The sequence below is a fragment of the Gorilla gorilla genome, chromosome 6 (assembly GCF_029281585.2).
Source record: "Gorilla gorilla gorilla isolate KB3781 chromosome 6, NHGRI_mGorGor1-v2.1_pri, whole genome shotgun sequence".
Lineage (NCBI taxonomy): Eukaryota > Metazoa > Chordata > Mammalia > Primates > Hominidae > Gorilla > Gorilla gorilla.
This window is the reverse complement of record NC_073230.2, coordinates 106719327-106736636: the sequence shown is the minus strand read 5'-3', so window position 1 is coordinate 106736636 and position 17310 is coordinate 106719327. Positions and strand designations below refer to the sequence as shown.

The 17310-nt window shown below is 34.3% G+C and overlaps 1 protein-coding gene across 8 annotated transcripts in view; it reads right to left on the bottom strand.

Annotated features, from left to right (window-relative positions):
- CACNA2D1 (calcium voltage-gated channel auxiliary subunit alpha2delta 1) overlaps nt 1-17310 on the bottom strand; it is a 494639-nt gene that overhangs the window by 86617 nt on the left and 390712 nt on the right. For all 8 annotated transcript variants that reach the window (XM_055347564.2, XM_055347566.2, XM_055347565.2 and 5 more), the window contains one exon: nt 5074-5232. In XM_055347564.2, the coding sequence (XP_055203539.1) occupies nt 5074-5232 (159 nt within the window). The remainder of the gene's footprint in view (nt 1-5073; nt 5233-17310) is intronic.

Below are 17310 nucleotides of genomic sequence, written 5' to 3'. Positions count from 1 at the left end.
AAATATATTCTAAGAACTGGTTCCTGGATCAGTTCAGGCCCACCCCCTTCACCAGGCCTTCCCCTCACCACCCAGATAACCATAAGTCTATCTCACTTCCTTCAGTCTTTGATCATACGCCACTTTATCATGAGGTGATTACTCACAACTATGTTTTAAATTGCAGTCTCCCTCCCAGATAGTATGTTTCTTCATAGCATTTTACTTTCTTTTATATACATATTTTATTTTCTTGTTTGTTTATTGTTGGTATCCCCCAACAGAATGTAAGCTACATAAGGGAAGGAAGTTTTGTCTTTTTTGCTCAAAGACTTCTTTGTCCCTCCATAGAAGACTGCCTAGCACATAATAAAATTTCAGTAGTTTATTTAAAAAATGAGCTTTTAATAAATGTTTATGTCAATTTTATGTGCATATGATTTTATAGTATAAACAAAAAATAACATTAATTTAAAATGTGTATCTTCAATCCACTTCCAAATAAGTGTTTTCTTCCCTCTTTATTCATTCTACTTTATTCACTTCACATGTTTGAAATCACAAATCCTAACCCTGATCACCTGAAATGAATTGCTCTTTTGTTCCTTTGTAAATGCTGATACCTATTCCCAGGATGTCCTCTTATCCTCTCTCAATCAACCACACATATTCTAATCCTGAAAGACTCAAGTCCATGGTAAATCTTCTTACACTTTAAGGTCTCCAAAAGAGTTAGATATGGGAGAATGATGGATTAGCACCAAAGGGCCATTAAAATGAACAATTAATTTAGAAAGCTGGACTTCTCCGAGGTCCGAAATTATTATCTTAACTTTTCTACTGTTGTGAAATGTGTTTGCTTTAAATGCTGAGAATAAAAGATCACACTAATTTATGAACGCTCAGCTTCTTTGAAAATGTCAACTCTAGGTTCAGTGCTGTCCAAAAGAAATATAACATGAGCCTAACATGGAACTTTAAATTTTCTAATAACTACTTTAAGGGGAGTAATAAGAAATATCTGACATTAATCCTAATAATATATTTTCTTTAACCTAGTCATCCAAAATATTAATCAATATTGGATATCAATCAATATTGAGATGTTATACAGCTTTTTCTTCCATAAGTCTTCAAACTTCAGTATGCATTTTATACTTACACAACATATCATTTCAGATCAGCCACCTTTCCAGTGCTCACTAGCCACCTGTGATTGTTGTTACCATATTGTACAGCATGGCACAGCCCTGGCTTTTAAATGACTAATATTTTTTAAAAATTATTTTTTCTTTAGTGTTCTAAGTCATTGAAGGTCCATGCTCTATCTTATTTTTTCAAAGAAGATAAAACCCATTTTCTGTTGTGAAAATTAACAAATACAACGTTTTTCTTTATTAATGAAAAGATCCTGTTTCAGGTCATCTCATTCCATGGACTCAGCCATTAGAACATTGGCAGTAAAAGCTTTTAATCAAACATTGTGAAAGCACAAGTATTAACTAATATAATTTGTCACTTTCAAGCATGGCTCTTATCTTTGAAGGTAACCTATCTGAAAATCTGACTACACAAAAAGTTGCCTATTTTATCATCAAAATACTTTTGTGAAACGTGCCTCAAATCCCTTAACTAAAATTAGTTTCTCTGGTGATTTGTCTTTTTTATCTGCATGTGTAAAATAGTCAAAATAATATGTACCTAAAGAACTATCCTGTAAAAATGTTAAACCAAACCATAGGACATGGTTTTGTTTTTGAAGTACTGAAAGTACTATTATTGGATGCAAATATCAATGTAAATCAACACATTAGGTCTTGCTGATCATTTGTATATTTATGTAAATAAAATTATAGCAACATTTCCCAAGAGAGACAGATGTTAGGGCATACACAAAAGAAGGAATATGGGGGAAATAAAGAAACTGTTTTGCCTTCAACATGATTTTTCCTAGGAGTAGCCTCTCAGGACTTGTGTGGAGCCAAGTACATAATAGCAAATTTTCCATGCATTTGCAATTATCTGAAGAATCACACAGTGACAACAATTAACTGGCTTTGAACAAATTAAGCCAAAAAAACAAGATTATTTCAATAAAATTACAATTGGTAGAGTTAGTAACTTACTTTAATATGGTAGTTTGCTGTATTTGTGTGCCAGTATATAGCACAGCATCTATCATATATACACTCTATATAAAGTTTTTTAAAAATGCATATATATGGTAATATTTTATGAAATGGTACCTGAAGATTAATTCAAATCTAAATGTAAGTTTTACTTTGGGACTGATATGTCTAATGCTATTTAATACTTGCTTCAGTGATCTTAAAGGTAAATGCTGCGAGGACAAAAAAAAAAAAAAAAAAAACCGGAATGGCATTTGAGCAATAAGATGACTGGAAGTGTTTGAAAGAAAACACAATATGCTTCAAATTATTTTAACATAAAGAATTTCAATATATATATGGGATGTATGGAAAGTAAAACATATTAGACTTACTTAGGGAACAACTGGGACCATATTTTAAAAATCACTACAATTGTAGCAGTTATAAAGGCAGCAGGAGAGGACAATAGGAGTTAAATCATATTTTATCAGCAACTAGTAATAAATCTGGATGTTAATGTGGCCTCTCTAGTGAGGCTACCTCTGAAATTGTACTTTACACTTGAAACTCCTGATCATTTCACAACTGAAACCTAAACAGGAGGAATTGAAGTGAGGGGAAAAAAAATACTAAGATGAATAATTAAAATGGCAAGATCAAGGAAACTCAATTATTGACTTAAGCAAAAAATAATTTTTATCAAAAACAACCATATTCCTTTACTAGAGGAAGAATACATCTTAATCTAATGGTTAATTACAGTACAATTTTGTAGTTTTGAGCTTTTAATTTTTATTAATGAACATACAACATTTAACAAACATATGCATCTCACCACACATTATTTCCCTTGAAAATAGCAGGGCTGCACATCTCTGATTTTCTGTCTTCTTAATCTAACGGTGTCTATTAAATAACATGACCTCAAATTCAACATATCTGAAACTGAGCTATTTCTACCCCCACATTTCCTCTATTTGTGTTCCTGTGCAATCATCTACTTACTAGTTCAGTTCAGAGAATGTAGAGTCACCTAAGCCCCTCTCACTCTGCAACCCAGCCCACACCACTTAATCAGTTCCCATACCATGCTCCTTAATAGCTCCTCACTTCTATTCCCACACCAGCATCACTACGAATACCTTCCTTAACTTAGAACACTCCAAGGCCATACTATAAAGTTTTCCTTTGCCCCTAAACACTTCCTTAACTGATACCTCATGGCCTTTCCATTTCCATCAAGTTCCTATATTGCTCATGTCCCAACTATGCCAGCCATCTGCAATTTTTTACTGTGCTATGTTGTGTCACACTTCTGTGATTTGTCTACAATATGCTCCTTTTTCTGAAATAATTTTCCCTTCCTCTACCTACCTAAGTTCTAATCATTCTTCAAAATCTCATTTTCACGGAAATGCCACACTTTTCCTGACCTCCTTTGAGGAGCTGGGCCCATCCTCTGTGCTGTCCCAGGGAACACACTAAATATCCTGTAATGGCACTTGCACACTGTTCTGTGGATGATGATTTAGCACTCAGAGCAGCTGGTCCTGTTTACTTCTATAATTCCAGCGCCAGCACTATGACAGGAAATGGTGATGCATTCAATAAATATTGGCTGAATGAATAAGTGAATCACCCAATTGGATATCTCAAAAACTATTTAGAATATTCACTCAGGAACAACAAACTCATATTTGCATAAAGACCAAATATAAGAGTTCATTCAGTGATTCAGCAAATATTAACATACATTATGATCTGACTTTTTACCAGATGTGGGCTAGTAATTACAGCAATAATGACCATGACTCCAATACCACCCAGCAACCTACACCTGCGTGTGGTTTGCTACATGCCAGGTTCCATGGACAATCTTATGCACAATTCTCTGAGGTACATGTTATAGTGACCTCTAATGCATACAAGTGGAAACCAAGGTGCAGAGAAGTAAGGTTCCTACTCTCAAACATGATAATAATATTGCCTAGTAAGAAATAAAATAATTGAACAATGGTCCCTGCTTTTAAGTAACTCAAAGTGAAATAGAGGGCAAGGCAATTTAAAAACACTAGTCTACAGTATAAGACACACACTATAAGGCCGGAAGCAGTAGCTCATGCCGGTAATCCCGGCACTTTGGGAGGCCAAGGCGGGTGGATCACCTGGGGTCAGAAGTTCAACACCAGCTTGGCCAACATGGTGAAACCCCGTCTCTACTAAAAATACAAAAATTAGCTGGGCATGGTGGCGGGTGCCTGTAATCCCAGCTACTTGGGAGGCTGAGGCAGGAAAATCGCTTGCACCCAGGAAGCGGAGGTTGCAGCGAGCCAAGATCGTGCCACTGCACTCCAGCCTGGGTGACAAGAGTGAAACTCCATTTCAAAAAAAAAAAGACACATGCTATAACATGGGGCAATAAGCAAGCCAGTATCTGACAGTCTAGAAACTGATGAGTGATTGTGGGGAATCCTCACTCAGAAAGAATTCCTGCTCTGGGAGTTGCATTTCTGTTCATCTTAATGTCTACCATTTGGAACTTTCTGTACATTTTAGGAACAACTTAAAGACCCAAACTAGATGTTTAAAACTAAAATGTTCTCAGTAACCATTTGATGATTGAAAGCGCAAGGTTACAGATAAATACTGTAGTGACTGAGATAAGAAAACGTAATGATATTCTATATAGGCCAATTAAGTTTCAAGTGCTTATTCAAAATTAAATTATTTCCTTATAAATTTTTTTAAAACATAGATTGAAAAAAATATCAAAAACTTAAAAATCTACATTTTAGATGCCTTTTGAATTTTAAATTCAAAGATAAAAATAGTTCAAAGGTTTCTTCTGCCTGCACACATCTGTGTTTTAAATAAATGAAAAACAGCACTATCTAACCCCAGAGAGTAGTAACTATCAGAATATTGAAATTCAGATACTACAATTGAACAACAACAACAACAAAAGACATAGCATGATACTTACATTAAGCAGCTGTTCAAAAGCAAAACTAAAGCCCTTCTTATAATCTGTAATTCCTTTGGCTGTGATATTATTCACCGCATCTTTCAACACTTTCTTATTTCTTACATTTGCTTGGACAAGGTGCTGAAAACAGCTTACATCCTGAGCATTGCTGTTAAACTGCAAAAGATTAAAAAGTAAATATATAAATGAACATTAAAATCAACCATATAGTTTTCATAGAATTTGTGTTTGATACTCCTAAACGGTATTGCATTGCTTACTCTTTCAAATGGAAAAGTGAGTAGGCTGGTGACAAAGCTGCATTAAGAAACCAATGGCTATTTTCATCTGAGCTACCAACCCATACTCGAACTCTGAGTCTGCTGCTTATATTCCCAAAGCCTGGTTTCCCTGCTTATAAATTTGAGAATTAAATTATATGACATCCCTTCTAGTTCTCAAATTTAATGAGCATGTAGAAAAAATAATCCAAAGCAATGAAATAGATGCAGAATCCAGAAATGATATGGGATGCTTGCCCTGGTTGTGGGGACATGTTAAATATTTTCATTGCCTCTTATTAGGAAAGACTGGTTGGAAAAGTAATACACTGAATAACATGAATCAATGTTTAGTCATTTTGAAATCTGATGGTACTGTCTTTCTACGGAGGCTAACAGAGGAAAGCAATCTGAATCAAGAACAACTGGTAGCCTTTTAGAAATATCACTTTAGAGGTTACTAAAGAGTGCCAGGGGAACCTTGGAGGCAAGGTGATGGAGCCCTGAACAGCACAGAGGCTGTGGGAGAGAAAACATCAACTCCAACGATAACTGCCCAAAATGGAAAATTTAAGAACGATCATCAAAGTAACTTCATCAACCCCATAAAAAATATTCACATCGTTCCCTGGATATTTCCAAAAAGAAAGAACAATAGGAATGCTGCAACAAAATCCAGGATAATAGGATGAGTGGCGTCATCCAATCATTTATTAACTCTGTAATTTGTGAAAGTTATTCAGGCTCTTGGCACCTAAACTGTCACATCTGCAAAATGGGAATAATAAAAAAAAAGCATATTTGCCAGAAAAAAGGGACTGGCCAGATAAAATGTTAAAGATATTTTCATATCAAAAACATATACTTATTTTAATGAGTGGGTCACAAGTTATTACATATTCTTGCAAATATAATTCAGCATTTTTTTCTCTGAAGATCACTGAACGTAATTATAAGGTACAATGCACAATTCATCAGTTTATTAAGCAAATATTTACTAGCAGCCTATTATATGCCAAGAATCATGGCAGGTAGTAGTTTTATGCTTTCAGACATAATTATTTGCACACACAAAAATACCATAAATATATAAACAGTTATATAGTGTCTACTATGTGCTGCATTGACTACATATTCTACAAATGTAAATCATTTCATCTTTGCAAATGCTCTGCAAGATAAACATTATCATTATCCCCATTTTATCTATGAAAAAAACTCATCCTGCATTGCCTCTCAATATAGTATAATAAATTATGATTCATTCTATAAAGCAATATAATATTATGCTCTAGAAGACAATATCAGGAGAGGCATTTCTAATTTGGACTGCAAACATTTGAAAGAAAATTCTCCTAAGAAAAGGCATTTCCTGTGATTCCAGAGAAATGTTCCAGTGAAGAGCACAAAGGAAGAACATTCCAAGCAAACAGAACAACATGTGCAAAGGCCCTCACATGGAGACAAAAGAAGCCTTTTTAAGAAAACATAAAGAGTGAGTTTAGCTCGGTCTCATAGGAGGACAAAAGACATAAAATGAGTTCAGAGAGGGAGGCAAGGGCTAGATCATGTGGAGTCTAATGGAAATGCCGAAGATGATTTTATTTTCTGTGAAATGGAAAGTCACTGGAAGATCTTAAGCCAAATGTAAAATAATTGAATCTAGAATTTTAAGAGTGCATCCTAGCTGCTGTGTGGAAAACGGACTTGAGATGAGCACAATATAAAGGAGGGAGAGTAATCAGAAGGCTTTGCAGTAACCTAGCTGAAAATACATAGTGGTTTTGTTATTTGTGGAGATGGTTAGAAAGGAAAGAATTCAGGAGGTATTTCTGAGAAAGAATCAAATAGGACTTGGTGGTGGATTTAGCAGGAGGATGCATAACAGAGCGGTATCTTCAATAACTGCCAGGTTTCTGACATGGGCATCTGGAAGGATAGAGGACTGGAGGGATGACTGGTTCAGGGATAATTGAGGAATAGAGAAGAGAAGCACAGAGTTCAATTTAGGGTGAGGTTTCAATAGATGTGAGATATGCAAGTGTACATGTCAAGAAATGATAACATTTAAAGCATGAGGCTCAAAAGAAGTCCTGGCTAAATAATTTATTCAAAAAAAAACAAAAAACAGAAGGCTTCAGGAAAAAAAAATGGTTTAAAGCCATATGAAAACAAAACAAAAAAAAGTAGAGTAGAATAGGAGTCCCTGAGAAAACTAAGTAAGAGCACGTTTCCATGGAAACAGTAGAGAAATCAGGAGATTGGACTGTTTTGGATGAGAGAAAAATGTGTCAAAAGGAAGACACTGTGTGGAGACAGAGAAGATGGGGACTTAAAACTGCCCAGTAGGGCCGGCCGGGCACAGTGGCTCAGACCAGTAATCCCAGCATTTTGGGAGGCCAAGGCGGGTGGATCACCTGAGGTCGGGAGTTTGAGACCAGCCTGACCAACATGGAGAAACCCCGTCTCTACTAAAAAATACAAAATTAGCCAGGTGTAGTGGTGCATGCTTGTAATGCCAGCTACTCATGAGGCTGAGGCAGGAGAATCACTTGAACCAGGGAGGCGGAGGTTGCAGTGAGCCAAGATCACGCCATTGCACTCCAGCCTGGGCAACCAGAGCGAAACTCCATCTCAGAAAAACACAACACAACAAAACAAACAAAAAATGCCCGGTGAACTCATCCACATTATGTAGGCAGCCTTGGGTTGAGGGGTGGGGAGGGCAGAATGAATGGACAGCAGGAGCATCTGAATGCAGGCAAAAATCTGCAAAGTGCCTTGGCTGGATGCAGAGCTGGAAAACAGGGTGGCATCTGTAGGGTAGACTGGGGGTCAAGAAAAGTCTATTTTAAAGCTAGGGGTCACTCGAGCATAAGAAGACTGGTGTTAAAGAGAGAAGGAAGAAAAAGATGCAGGAAATAGAAGAGAGGTAAAAAATAAAGTTCGTCGAAAGGTAGGGACAGATGGATCCAGGTGACACACAGAGGAATGGCCCTTTAGGAAAATGCACATCAACTTCATTATTCTAGGAAAGAAGAGTGGAAGCTGATCGAGCTAGGTGGTATGTGGATTTGGATGATGATAGTTACTGTCTGTGGCATTTGTCTCCTTTAACAATGAGGCAAGATGATCAGGATAATGAGAGGAGAAGGAAGGCTTAGAGAAAAGAAAAAACAAGAGGTAAAATGTCCTGCACAGATAGTAAGTCCTTTTTCATGTTTATTTTGAACAAGACTTTCATGAATATCACCAGTGTGAGAACAAAGTTCCAGTATATTTATTTACTGTTTTCTATAAATTCAAATATTGAAAACTGAGTATCTTCAGGTCCAAATGACCAGTCCCACTGCCTCTTTTATCACTCTTCTATTCTTTGGTTATTGGATGCAAGCTTATTCTACATGTTCCATTTTCAAAACAAATAAATGTTAGAATTCCCCTGTATTGGTAAGTAAAAATACAGTTTGCCAATACATTAATAGTAAAGTGACCTTAGAGAATTATTAGAAATGGTTACAGGAAATATTATTAACTGACTTATTTAAACCATGAATCACCATAAAGGTACAAGTTATGCAGAAATTGAGCACTGAATAATGTATTGCTCAGAGTCTTTCAGTTGGCCTTGACCTGCTTTTAACACAGAAAAGTGAAGCACCTCATTAAGTCACTTAAACACAAACTGATTAAATGTAAATTCAATTCATTAAATACATATTCAGTAGTGTAAAACAGAATTACAATTGCACTCATAATAAAACTCACAAATAATGTACAGAAAGGAATAACTTACAAAGTATAACTCCGTATAGCAAATCTTACTCTCCTAGGAAAGTGATGAGAAATTTGAAAGTTTACAATCAGATAAGACTATATTTCACAGATATCTTAGACTCATCAGCTTATATCGTATTATGTATGTTTTAAAAATAGGTTAATTTTCATGGGCTGAAGTGGCAGTCTTTGATAACACGTGCCTACATACTAATTTAAAACCACATATTAAAAACCTTAGAGCAAAAGTGTAATAGTAAATATATTACAGAACTTTGAAATGGTATATGGCGAGTGAAAAGAGATTGAAGGAGCTCTGATTTTTTCATCAATTAAGAAAATACTTCTTGTAAAAGTGTGTATTTAACATGACAGAGTCAGAAATCCAAACTAACATCACATTGATTCCTTTTCCAATCCCAGAAAATTCAACTAAGTAGGTCACTCATTGGAACTGCTGAGGACAATTTCTGTTAGCCTGTTTAGATAGGAAGGCACGTGTGTTAACATGGGCATCTGGGGTAAAAATCCTGGAGGGTTTGTATTTCTACTCCAGCATTGGGGCATTCCTTCCTTTGCCCTCCCACATCTCTTGTTCCTTCTGCCAAAAACACTTTTTCCCACTATATGTACTGTTCCTCTGCCTACAATACTTTTTCTCCCTTCTTCACTCAGTCCTCATGAAAGTTTTCTTGACCTTCCCTGACTAGATTAAATCACCCAATACTAAGCTCTCTTAAATCTATCTCTTTTTTACAGAGCACCAGTTATAATCTCATATTTCTCTGTATCCTAGCTTAATAAATAGACCCCTCTATTGGATTATTAGCCCACATGGCCAGAGAAGATGTCCACACCACCACTGCATTTTCTGTACTTGGCATGTAATAGACATGCTATAAATACTTACTGAATAAATGAATAATGGATAAATGTTTAAACTCTTTGGATGTGGACTTTAAGAAAATTAGAAGCCAGTATAAAATGTTGATCAATAATCAAGCTATGGAAATTAGAAGTCAGTGTAAAATGTTAATCAATAATCAAGCTATAGATTTATAAGTAGATGAATTGCATCTTAGCTCTGCAATATGTTGTTAAACTTGTACATTCAAAAGTACAAATACTCTGTCCAAATAGACATTAAAATACTCAAATAAAGATATACAGAACATCTAACATAGAGTCTGACATACAGTAGATGTTAAATGGCAACTCTATTGTTTTAAAAATTATTTTAGTAAAAAGGATTAGGATACTCAGTACTAAAATTAGAACAGATTCCTAATTCATAAGATTCAGATAAACTGCCTCAGCTGTATTGAGCTTGAAATAAAGTTCACTAACAGGATGATGATACAAGTGTCCCTCAAACATTAGTTTAGTGTTTGAAACAGTTTCTGATAAAACTATGATCAATGCATTTCAATACTTCCAAAGAAACTTCTTATTAAATATCACAGTCAAGTACACAAATTGAAAGATGCTTTCCAGTCAAAACAAAGTATCAGTATCTCAAATGAAATAACCCAAGCTTTTGGTTTTGTAAAGGCAGTCTCTATTTTTGCTCTAATTTCCTCTGCTGAATATGAAATCCTTCCATGAAATATTTCTGAGAAGAGGGACTCTGCTTGTCATCACATTATGTCAGGATACAAACAATGAAATATTCCTGTTGACTTAATACACGTTACAAGTCAAAGAAGCAGAAAGTTACGGGAAGTGCCTTTGTCTGGAAATGGCAACTAGAACACATCTTCTTGGAGTACCAAGTCTTCCTTTGAATGGTTTAGTGCAGTCAAGTAGTTCTGCACTGGAAACATTAAGAATTAATGACAAAAGACATTCTTAAGGTCACATATTCTACTTGAAACTTCAGTGAAAGAGAAGTAGCTTATTTATTATTTGCCCACTCAACCTGTCTTTTAAAAATTATTTTTAGTTTTAAAAATGAGACAGGGTCTTACTATTTTGCCCAGACTGGTTTCGAATTCCTGGCCTCAAGTGATCCTCCCACCTTGGTCTCCCAAGCAGCTGGAATTACAGGCATGAGCCACTGTACCCCGCTCTCAACATGTCTATTAATTCGCATCCCTTCCCCTCAGAAAGACCGTTCTCCTATGTATGGATTCTAAATGTTTAAAGGCAGACTTTCTTTAGGGTACTTTGTACATTGTTTAGTCCTAAAGCATTTTTAAGAAGCAAAAATAGGACATAATTATAGTTTTTGAAAAAATTGTTCAATATTTATTACTTAACATGTCTTAATGTTTTATTTTCTCTATTTCTGGCATGTAAAATAAATAATGGTGCAAAATTGTTGGCTCAAGCCATGTAATGATCAGCAAAAACAATAATTCAAATCCAGACCTGACTACTTTGGAAAAGGATTTTTTAAATTAAAATAATATTAGTACACTTATTTACACAAGTTAACTATGATGGATAACATATACAACAAATTTATATTTTGTAAGATTAAATAATTTAAATAAGAAACTTAATAAAATTTTGCATATATTAATAAGTACAAACACAAATTATGGTATCAGACACTATCCACATTTTGGCCACCAGATGGCGATGCAGGAAAATAAAAGGAAAATGACCAGAGGCTGTGCACTCCAAAAGTTTGGCTGTGCTTGTTTTATGTACTTACTCCTATTTTTAAAAAACTTTCAAAATTTATTTTGATTTTCATATTTTTCATAGTAGATTTGGACTATAAGAGATTATATAAAAATGATTATTCTAAAATCCGGATAAAATAGCTGATAACATTTATTCTTACAGATGTGGATACATTCCCAGTTAAGAGTTATTTCTGGAAAACTGATGAGAAATAAGATTTATAAAGTGGCTGTTTAGAATTCAACGTCTGGGTGAAATGTTATAACTGCAGTCAGGACTTTGGTTCATTTGCTACTGCGACTTAGCTGCATTTTTGTATGTTTAGTATGTCTTTGAATTTCAGAAGTCAATAAATGAATAGAAAAGCCCAGATGAATAGAAAAAAAATGCTTTCTAGGTTATCTGTTACCAAATTACTTTCCAAAAATTTTGTGCCAATTTAAAGTATATGTGTGCTAGTTTCACTGCAGCCTCATAAACACTTCCCATTTCTTATTTGCTAAATTGTAAATAAAAATATTTCAATATTTTAACTATTTGAATTTGATTGCTAGCAAAATGACCCTTCTTCTCATATATTAATTTTTGTGTCGTTCTGTTTTTCCAGATTGTTGCTTACTATTTAATCTAAACCTATGAGCCTATTCCTTTACTATTTCTTAAAAGAGTTTTGTACTTAAAAAATCAACCGTCTATCAGTCAGGAAATTATTCATCTGTAACCTTACTAATGTTTCATGGGTTTTGGTATATAGTCATGGTGGAATTTAGTTTCCCCAACACTATGAGGTGATAACAAAATTAGGCAATTTGTTTTTTTACAAATAGTGAAATTTCCCATTTATGATACATTCATTCATGATACATTCCTTATAACAAATTAAGATTTTGAACACATTTCTGTAATTTTTTAGTCCTTTGTCCCTCCGTTATTTCATGAGCTTACTTTTTAATATGAATAATTTTAAAAAGTATTAGCTAACATGTATTGAGAATTACCTGCGTGCCAGGCTAAACACTTGATATCCATTAAGTTGTTTAACTTTCAACAAGCTACAGTTTTAGTTTTAATAGGCTTCCCATTATATAGTTGAGGAAATGAGGTGTATAATGTTAAACAAAGTGTTCAGAGTCAAACAGCAACCAAGATTCAGAGCTCAACCCCAAGCGCAAATTCCCTGACACACTTTTCTCTAAGGTCTTTAATCATTTTCAATTACAGTTTAATAACAGAGGAGAAAGCTACCACATCCCGTCATGTGATATTCTTCACATCTGTCTTCCTACTGCAGTAACTTTAGAAATTTTTGTCAAATTAAAATTGCTTTCACGAGTAAATTAGAAAAACTGCCATCTTCACATGGGTATCCTTTTCATTCCAGGAAAAATTATTCATTAATTCCAAATATCAAATCTTTTAAATATATCTCTCACACTATTTTCTCTATCTTTAATATAGGTCCTAAATATATTACTAAAAGTACTGCTAGTTAATTCATGACTTTTGCTAATGTTGTGAATGTGATTTTAATTTCTGTCGTTAATCCCTGTCCAGGGAAAACTAGAAGGTATGGTCACCTTCTCACAGTCAGAGACATAAATATCTTCACTAATGACACTCATGGAGTTGGCCACTCCACTTTTCAAGTTGACGGTGCTGTTCCCAACAGTGGCTGCTGGTTTGCGGTTTCCTTGGTCCATTGTATAAAAAAAGAAACATATTGAGAATGAATTATCTCTTCTTTAATCAATTTAGGAAAACCAAGTCTAGTCCAGGCCTTGCCTCTAATAAGCATTACAGCCAAAACTGATTCAATTATCTCCCCTAAGCTGCAGATTGCTCCTTTCTGAAATAAAGGGTTTTTCTAGATTAGGTGGAAAGCCCTTCAAATTCTAAAATTATATAATTTACATCAGCTAGTTTAACAATCAGGACAAAAATATAAATATGGAATAAATTCTGTATATGTCTAAAAAATGGCACCAGTAGAGAAAATGGAATACAATTCCCTATTATAATTATAAAGACACGAATTGTGTTTGCCTATAAATGTAAATCATCATTCATCAAACATTTCAATAAATATTTTCATTTTTAAACAAATATTCCAAACAACTCAAATCATGATGTAACCTATATTTAGTCTGTTTACCTTGTTGAAATCTTGGATGGATTTCTGAATAAGTCCCAATTACCATTTTTAATATATTCTTTTTATATTTTGATAGAGAAAATTTTATAATTCTCTAATCATATGCATTTAAAAACATTTGAAGCCATTGAAAGTATGCTGTTCTTTTACTTGAAATGTAAACTGAATTTAGGATCCCCCTGCATCTCCACCTGACATTTCTGTCTTCTCAACCATCTTTTAACCAACCACTGTGCATTCCTGAGTCCACAGCACTTTTCCAACTGGAAAAATGGGCAGCTTTCTTTCCCACTCCATCATTCTCCAGGTACAATAATCTTATCAGTATTATTTCCATTACAAATTTTTTTTGCACAGCCCTCTAGAAATTTGAATGCCAGCTCCTAAAGACAAAACCTTAATGAAATGATGAAACAATCACATACTCTCTGATCTGGTCCCCTTTACCAACACTGTGAAGCAGCCATGACCAATATGTACAATATTTTCATGATACCTGAAGCTGAGTACTTGGAAAATTCCCTAGTTGAAAAATAAAATAAAATAAAACAGATGGCTCAGTTTGCTTGAAGAACACAATAAGAATGGCATACATAACTAATGTGTTTGTAGAGCAGAGGTACCACAATACTGATCATATGAGTGAGGATGACTGGCCACATAAGAACACAAAGTTAACTTATCACTGATTGAAACTGTTTATAAAATTCTGACATCCATCTAGTACATTTTTTGTTCAGCACTGTTCTGATTGACAAAAGGTAGAGTCAATTCAAGAACCACCACTACGTGCCTTGAACTATTCTATGTACAGTAACATTAGTACAAAAAAGACTCCCTCTATACTCAAAGAAGTGTACATTCTTGGAGAGGAGGGAATACAGAGATATAGAAAATAACAAACATATGTAAAATATCAGGTGAAGAGAAATGATAGAAAAAATGAAGTGACGTGAAATATTAAATAAACGAAGTGGTTGAATAACTAAAATTGGAATGCTGTCTGAGAGACAGTAGTCAGGGAAGGCCTCTCTATCAGGCAGTATTTGAGCAAAGACCTGAGCTGGGGGAAGATCTGGGGGATGATCAGGCAGCTATCTAGGCCTGGAAGCATCCAGATTCATGTAATGGTAAGCAGAAGTAATTTCTCATCTGTACACATCTATAAGACATTCACTAGACAGAAGGAATACATCCGCCTTTTAAGAAAGTTTATTCACATCACCAATGAATTCTTTTAAACATTAAATTGTATCTGGGATGCAGAAACAGCTGATGACAGTTATCAACTAGGGTTGAAGGAATTATATTCCATTTAACTCAGTTCCACTGAGACAAATTATATACATCTGGAAAACTTAGAGCATGATTATGATATAAATTAATAACAAAAAGATAGGTAAAGAAGATACCTATCAAACTACATAGCAGGAGAGATTTCATAACATTTTAAAATATATTTTAAAGTGTGCAATAAACATGGATTACTGAACAAAACATGACAAAGGTGAATTAGTTGTAGAAAAAATTGCCAATATTTTTATTTGAAGTTTATAAGATAACTTATACAAATTGTCACTTTATGAAAAATCTCTTATACATTAACATAAGGTAAAAATATTTTCATGTCTTAGCATATTAGTTTTCAAGCTATAATATATACATCAAAATTCTCAAAATGCTTTTTTATTCCTCTAGGAATTTGATGAAATAGATTTTTATTCAACAATTGATTGCAGTGTACGCATTTTACTAATAAGTTCTCATAGTGTCAATTTACATTTGAATTTCTTTTGAATTTTAAGCCTACTAAATAATTAAGAACAAATATGATAGTTTAATTTAATTTAAAGAACTCTGAACAATTCTCCTACATCTATTGCTCAGGCCAGCCCAAGTCACTCTCTTTACCTACACTCAAAATTAAATGAAACTATAATTTTAAAAATTTCATCTAATAAGTACTGACATACATGACATCTTTTCCTAGTCCTTCAAGCCCCATCAAATAAGTCAATAACTTTTATAATTTTAAAAACAATAGTTCAGTTTAGAATAAAAGTATTCCCTTTGCCTCACCCTGAATATTACTTTGCTGATTCCTTTTTACATATACGACGAATTTCTAAGTGCCAAAAACTTAGTGTGCCACGTAATTAATGGGAAAAAAATACTTATCATACTTGTCAACACCTTCTTATAAACTCTCTTTATATTTCCAAAGCAATTAAGTTATCTTCTGGCAACTCATAAAAAAGAAAAATCCTAAATAACCTTGGTGGCTTTGCCCTGCTATTATAACAACTAAATTTGTCTTTTTCTTTGATCTTTTCTTACTGTCCATAATTTCTTTATGTCTTTTAAATGAAAATACTTTTATAAAGGTCCCATCTTTACCTAAAAAAAAGTACATAAGAAGATAGAATTCTTCTTCTTTTAACAAATTCTCTTCATTCAATTTCTTCCTGTTTTAAGACCTCCCTCCATCCCCAAAGAAACAAGTGTCTACAAAATAAAAATATTCAAACATCCATAGTATTAAGAATTCTATAAATTACCAAGCTCTTAAAATCTGAGTCAGTGAAAAACATGATTATTTACAACAAGCCCCAGTTAATCATCTGCTGAATTTGCTAAATGTACCTCTTTAGTATACTGATTTCCTCTTCTATAATGACGCGAAGCCCGCCAGTTGTACACACAGTTAACAGTAATGTGATAAAAACCCCTGCACAGGAATCACTCGGGAGACTTTCCAAATGCAGATGTTCTCCTTAGCTCTGGAGTGCAGCTTGAGATGCTGCATTTCTACCCATTGCTTAACAGAGCTCCCAGGCAAGGCTCAGGCTGCTTGGCTACAGGCCCCACTTCAACGGCAAGAGAATAAACTGCAGTCTTCTTGTTGACATAAATGAGCAATAGATCAACATAAAGTTTTTCTGAACTCTAGATGGATGGCTTTTGATAAGACAAGAAATTACTCTCTTAGATTTGTCACAAAACTGTATTGGCATGGCAAATATCTTTTATTTTATTTGAGCTCTGGCAAAAAGAGGGTCTGTTTTGTAAGAAACTTTCAGCACTGGGGGATAGAAATTGCTTTTAAGTTCAAATTGTGCAGCAATTTACAATTGTACTCATTTTCATAGGCTGAGTAGCGAAGTTCCTTATCTAAAAAAGCCAACAAAACATGTCCTTGTCTAGGAATACATTAGGCATATTTTAGAAGGAAATCTGAAATTTAAAGCACATAGGAAATGGAACAATTGAAATCATCTCTTACTTGCCTACACAGTGCAACTCCATATTTAAACAACCCCCTGCTCTGATATTAGTTGATGTTAAACAATCAAGTCAGGAACTGAAATGTCTGAGATTTTATAGCAGTTGTAAGCTAACAAGTAAGCCTCCTAC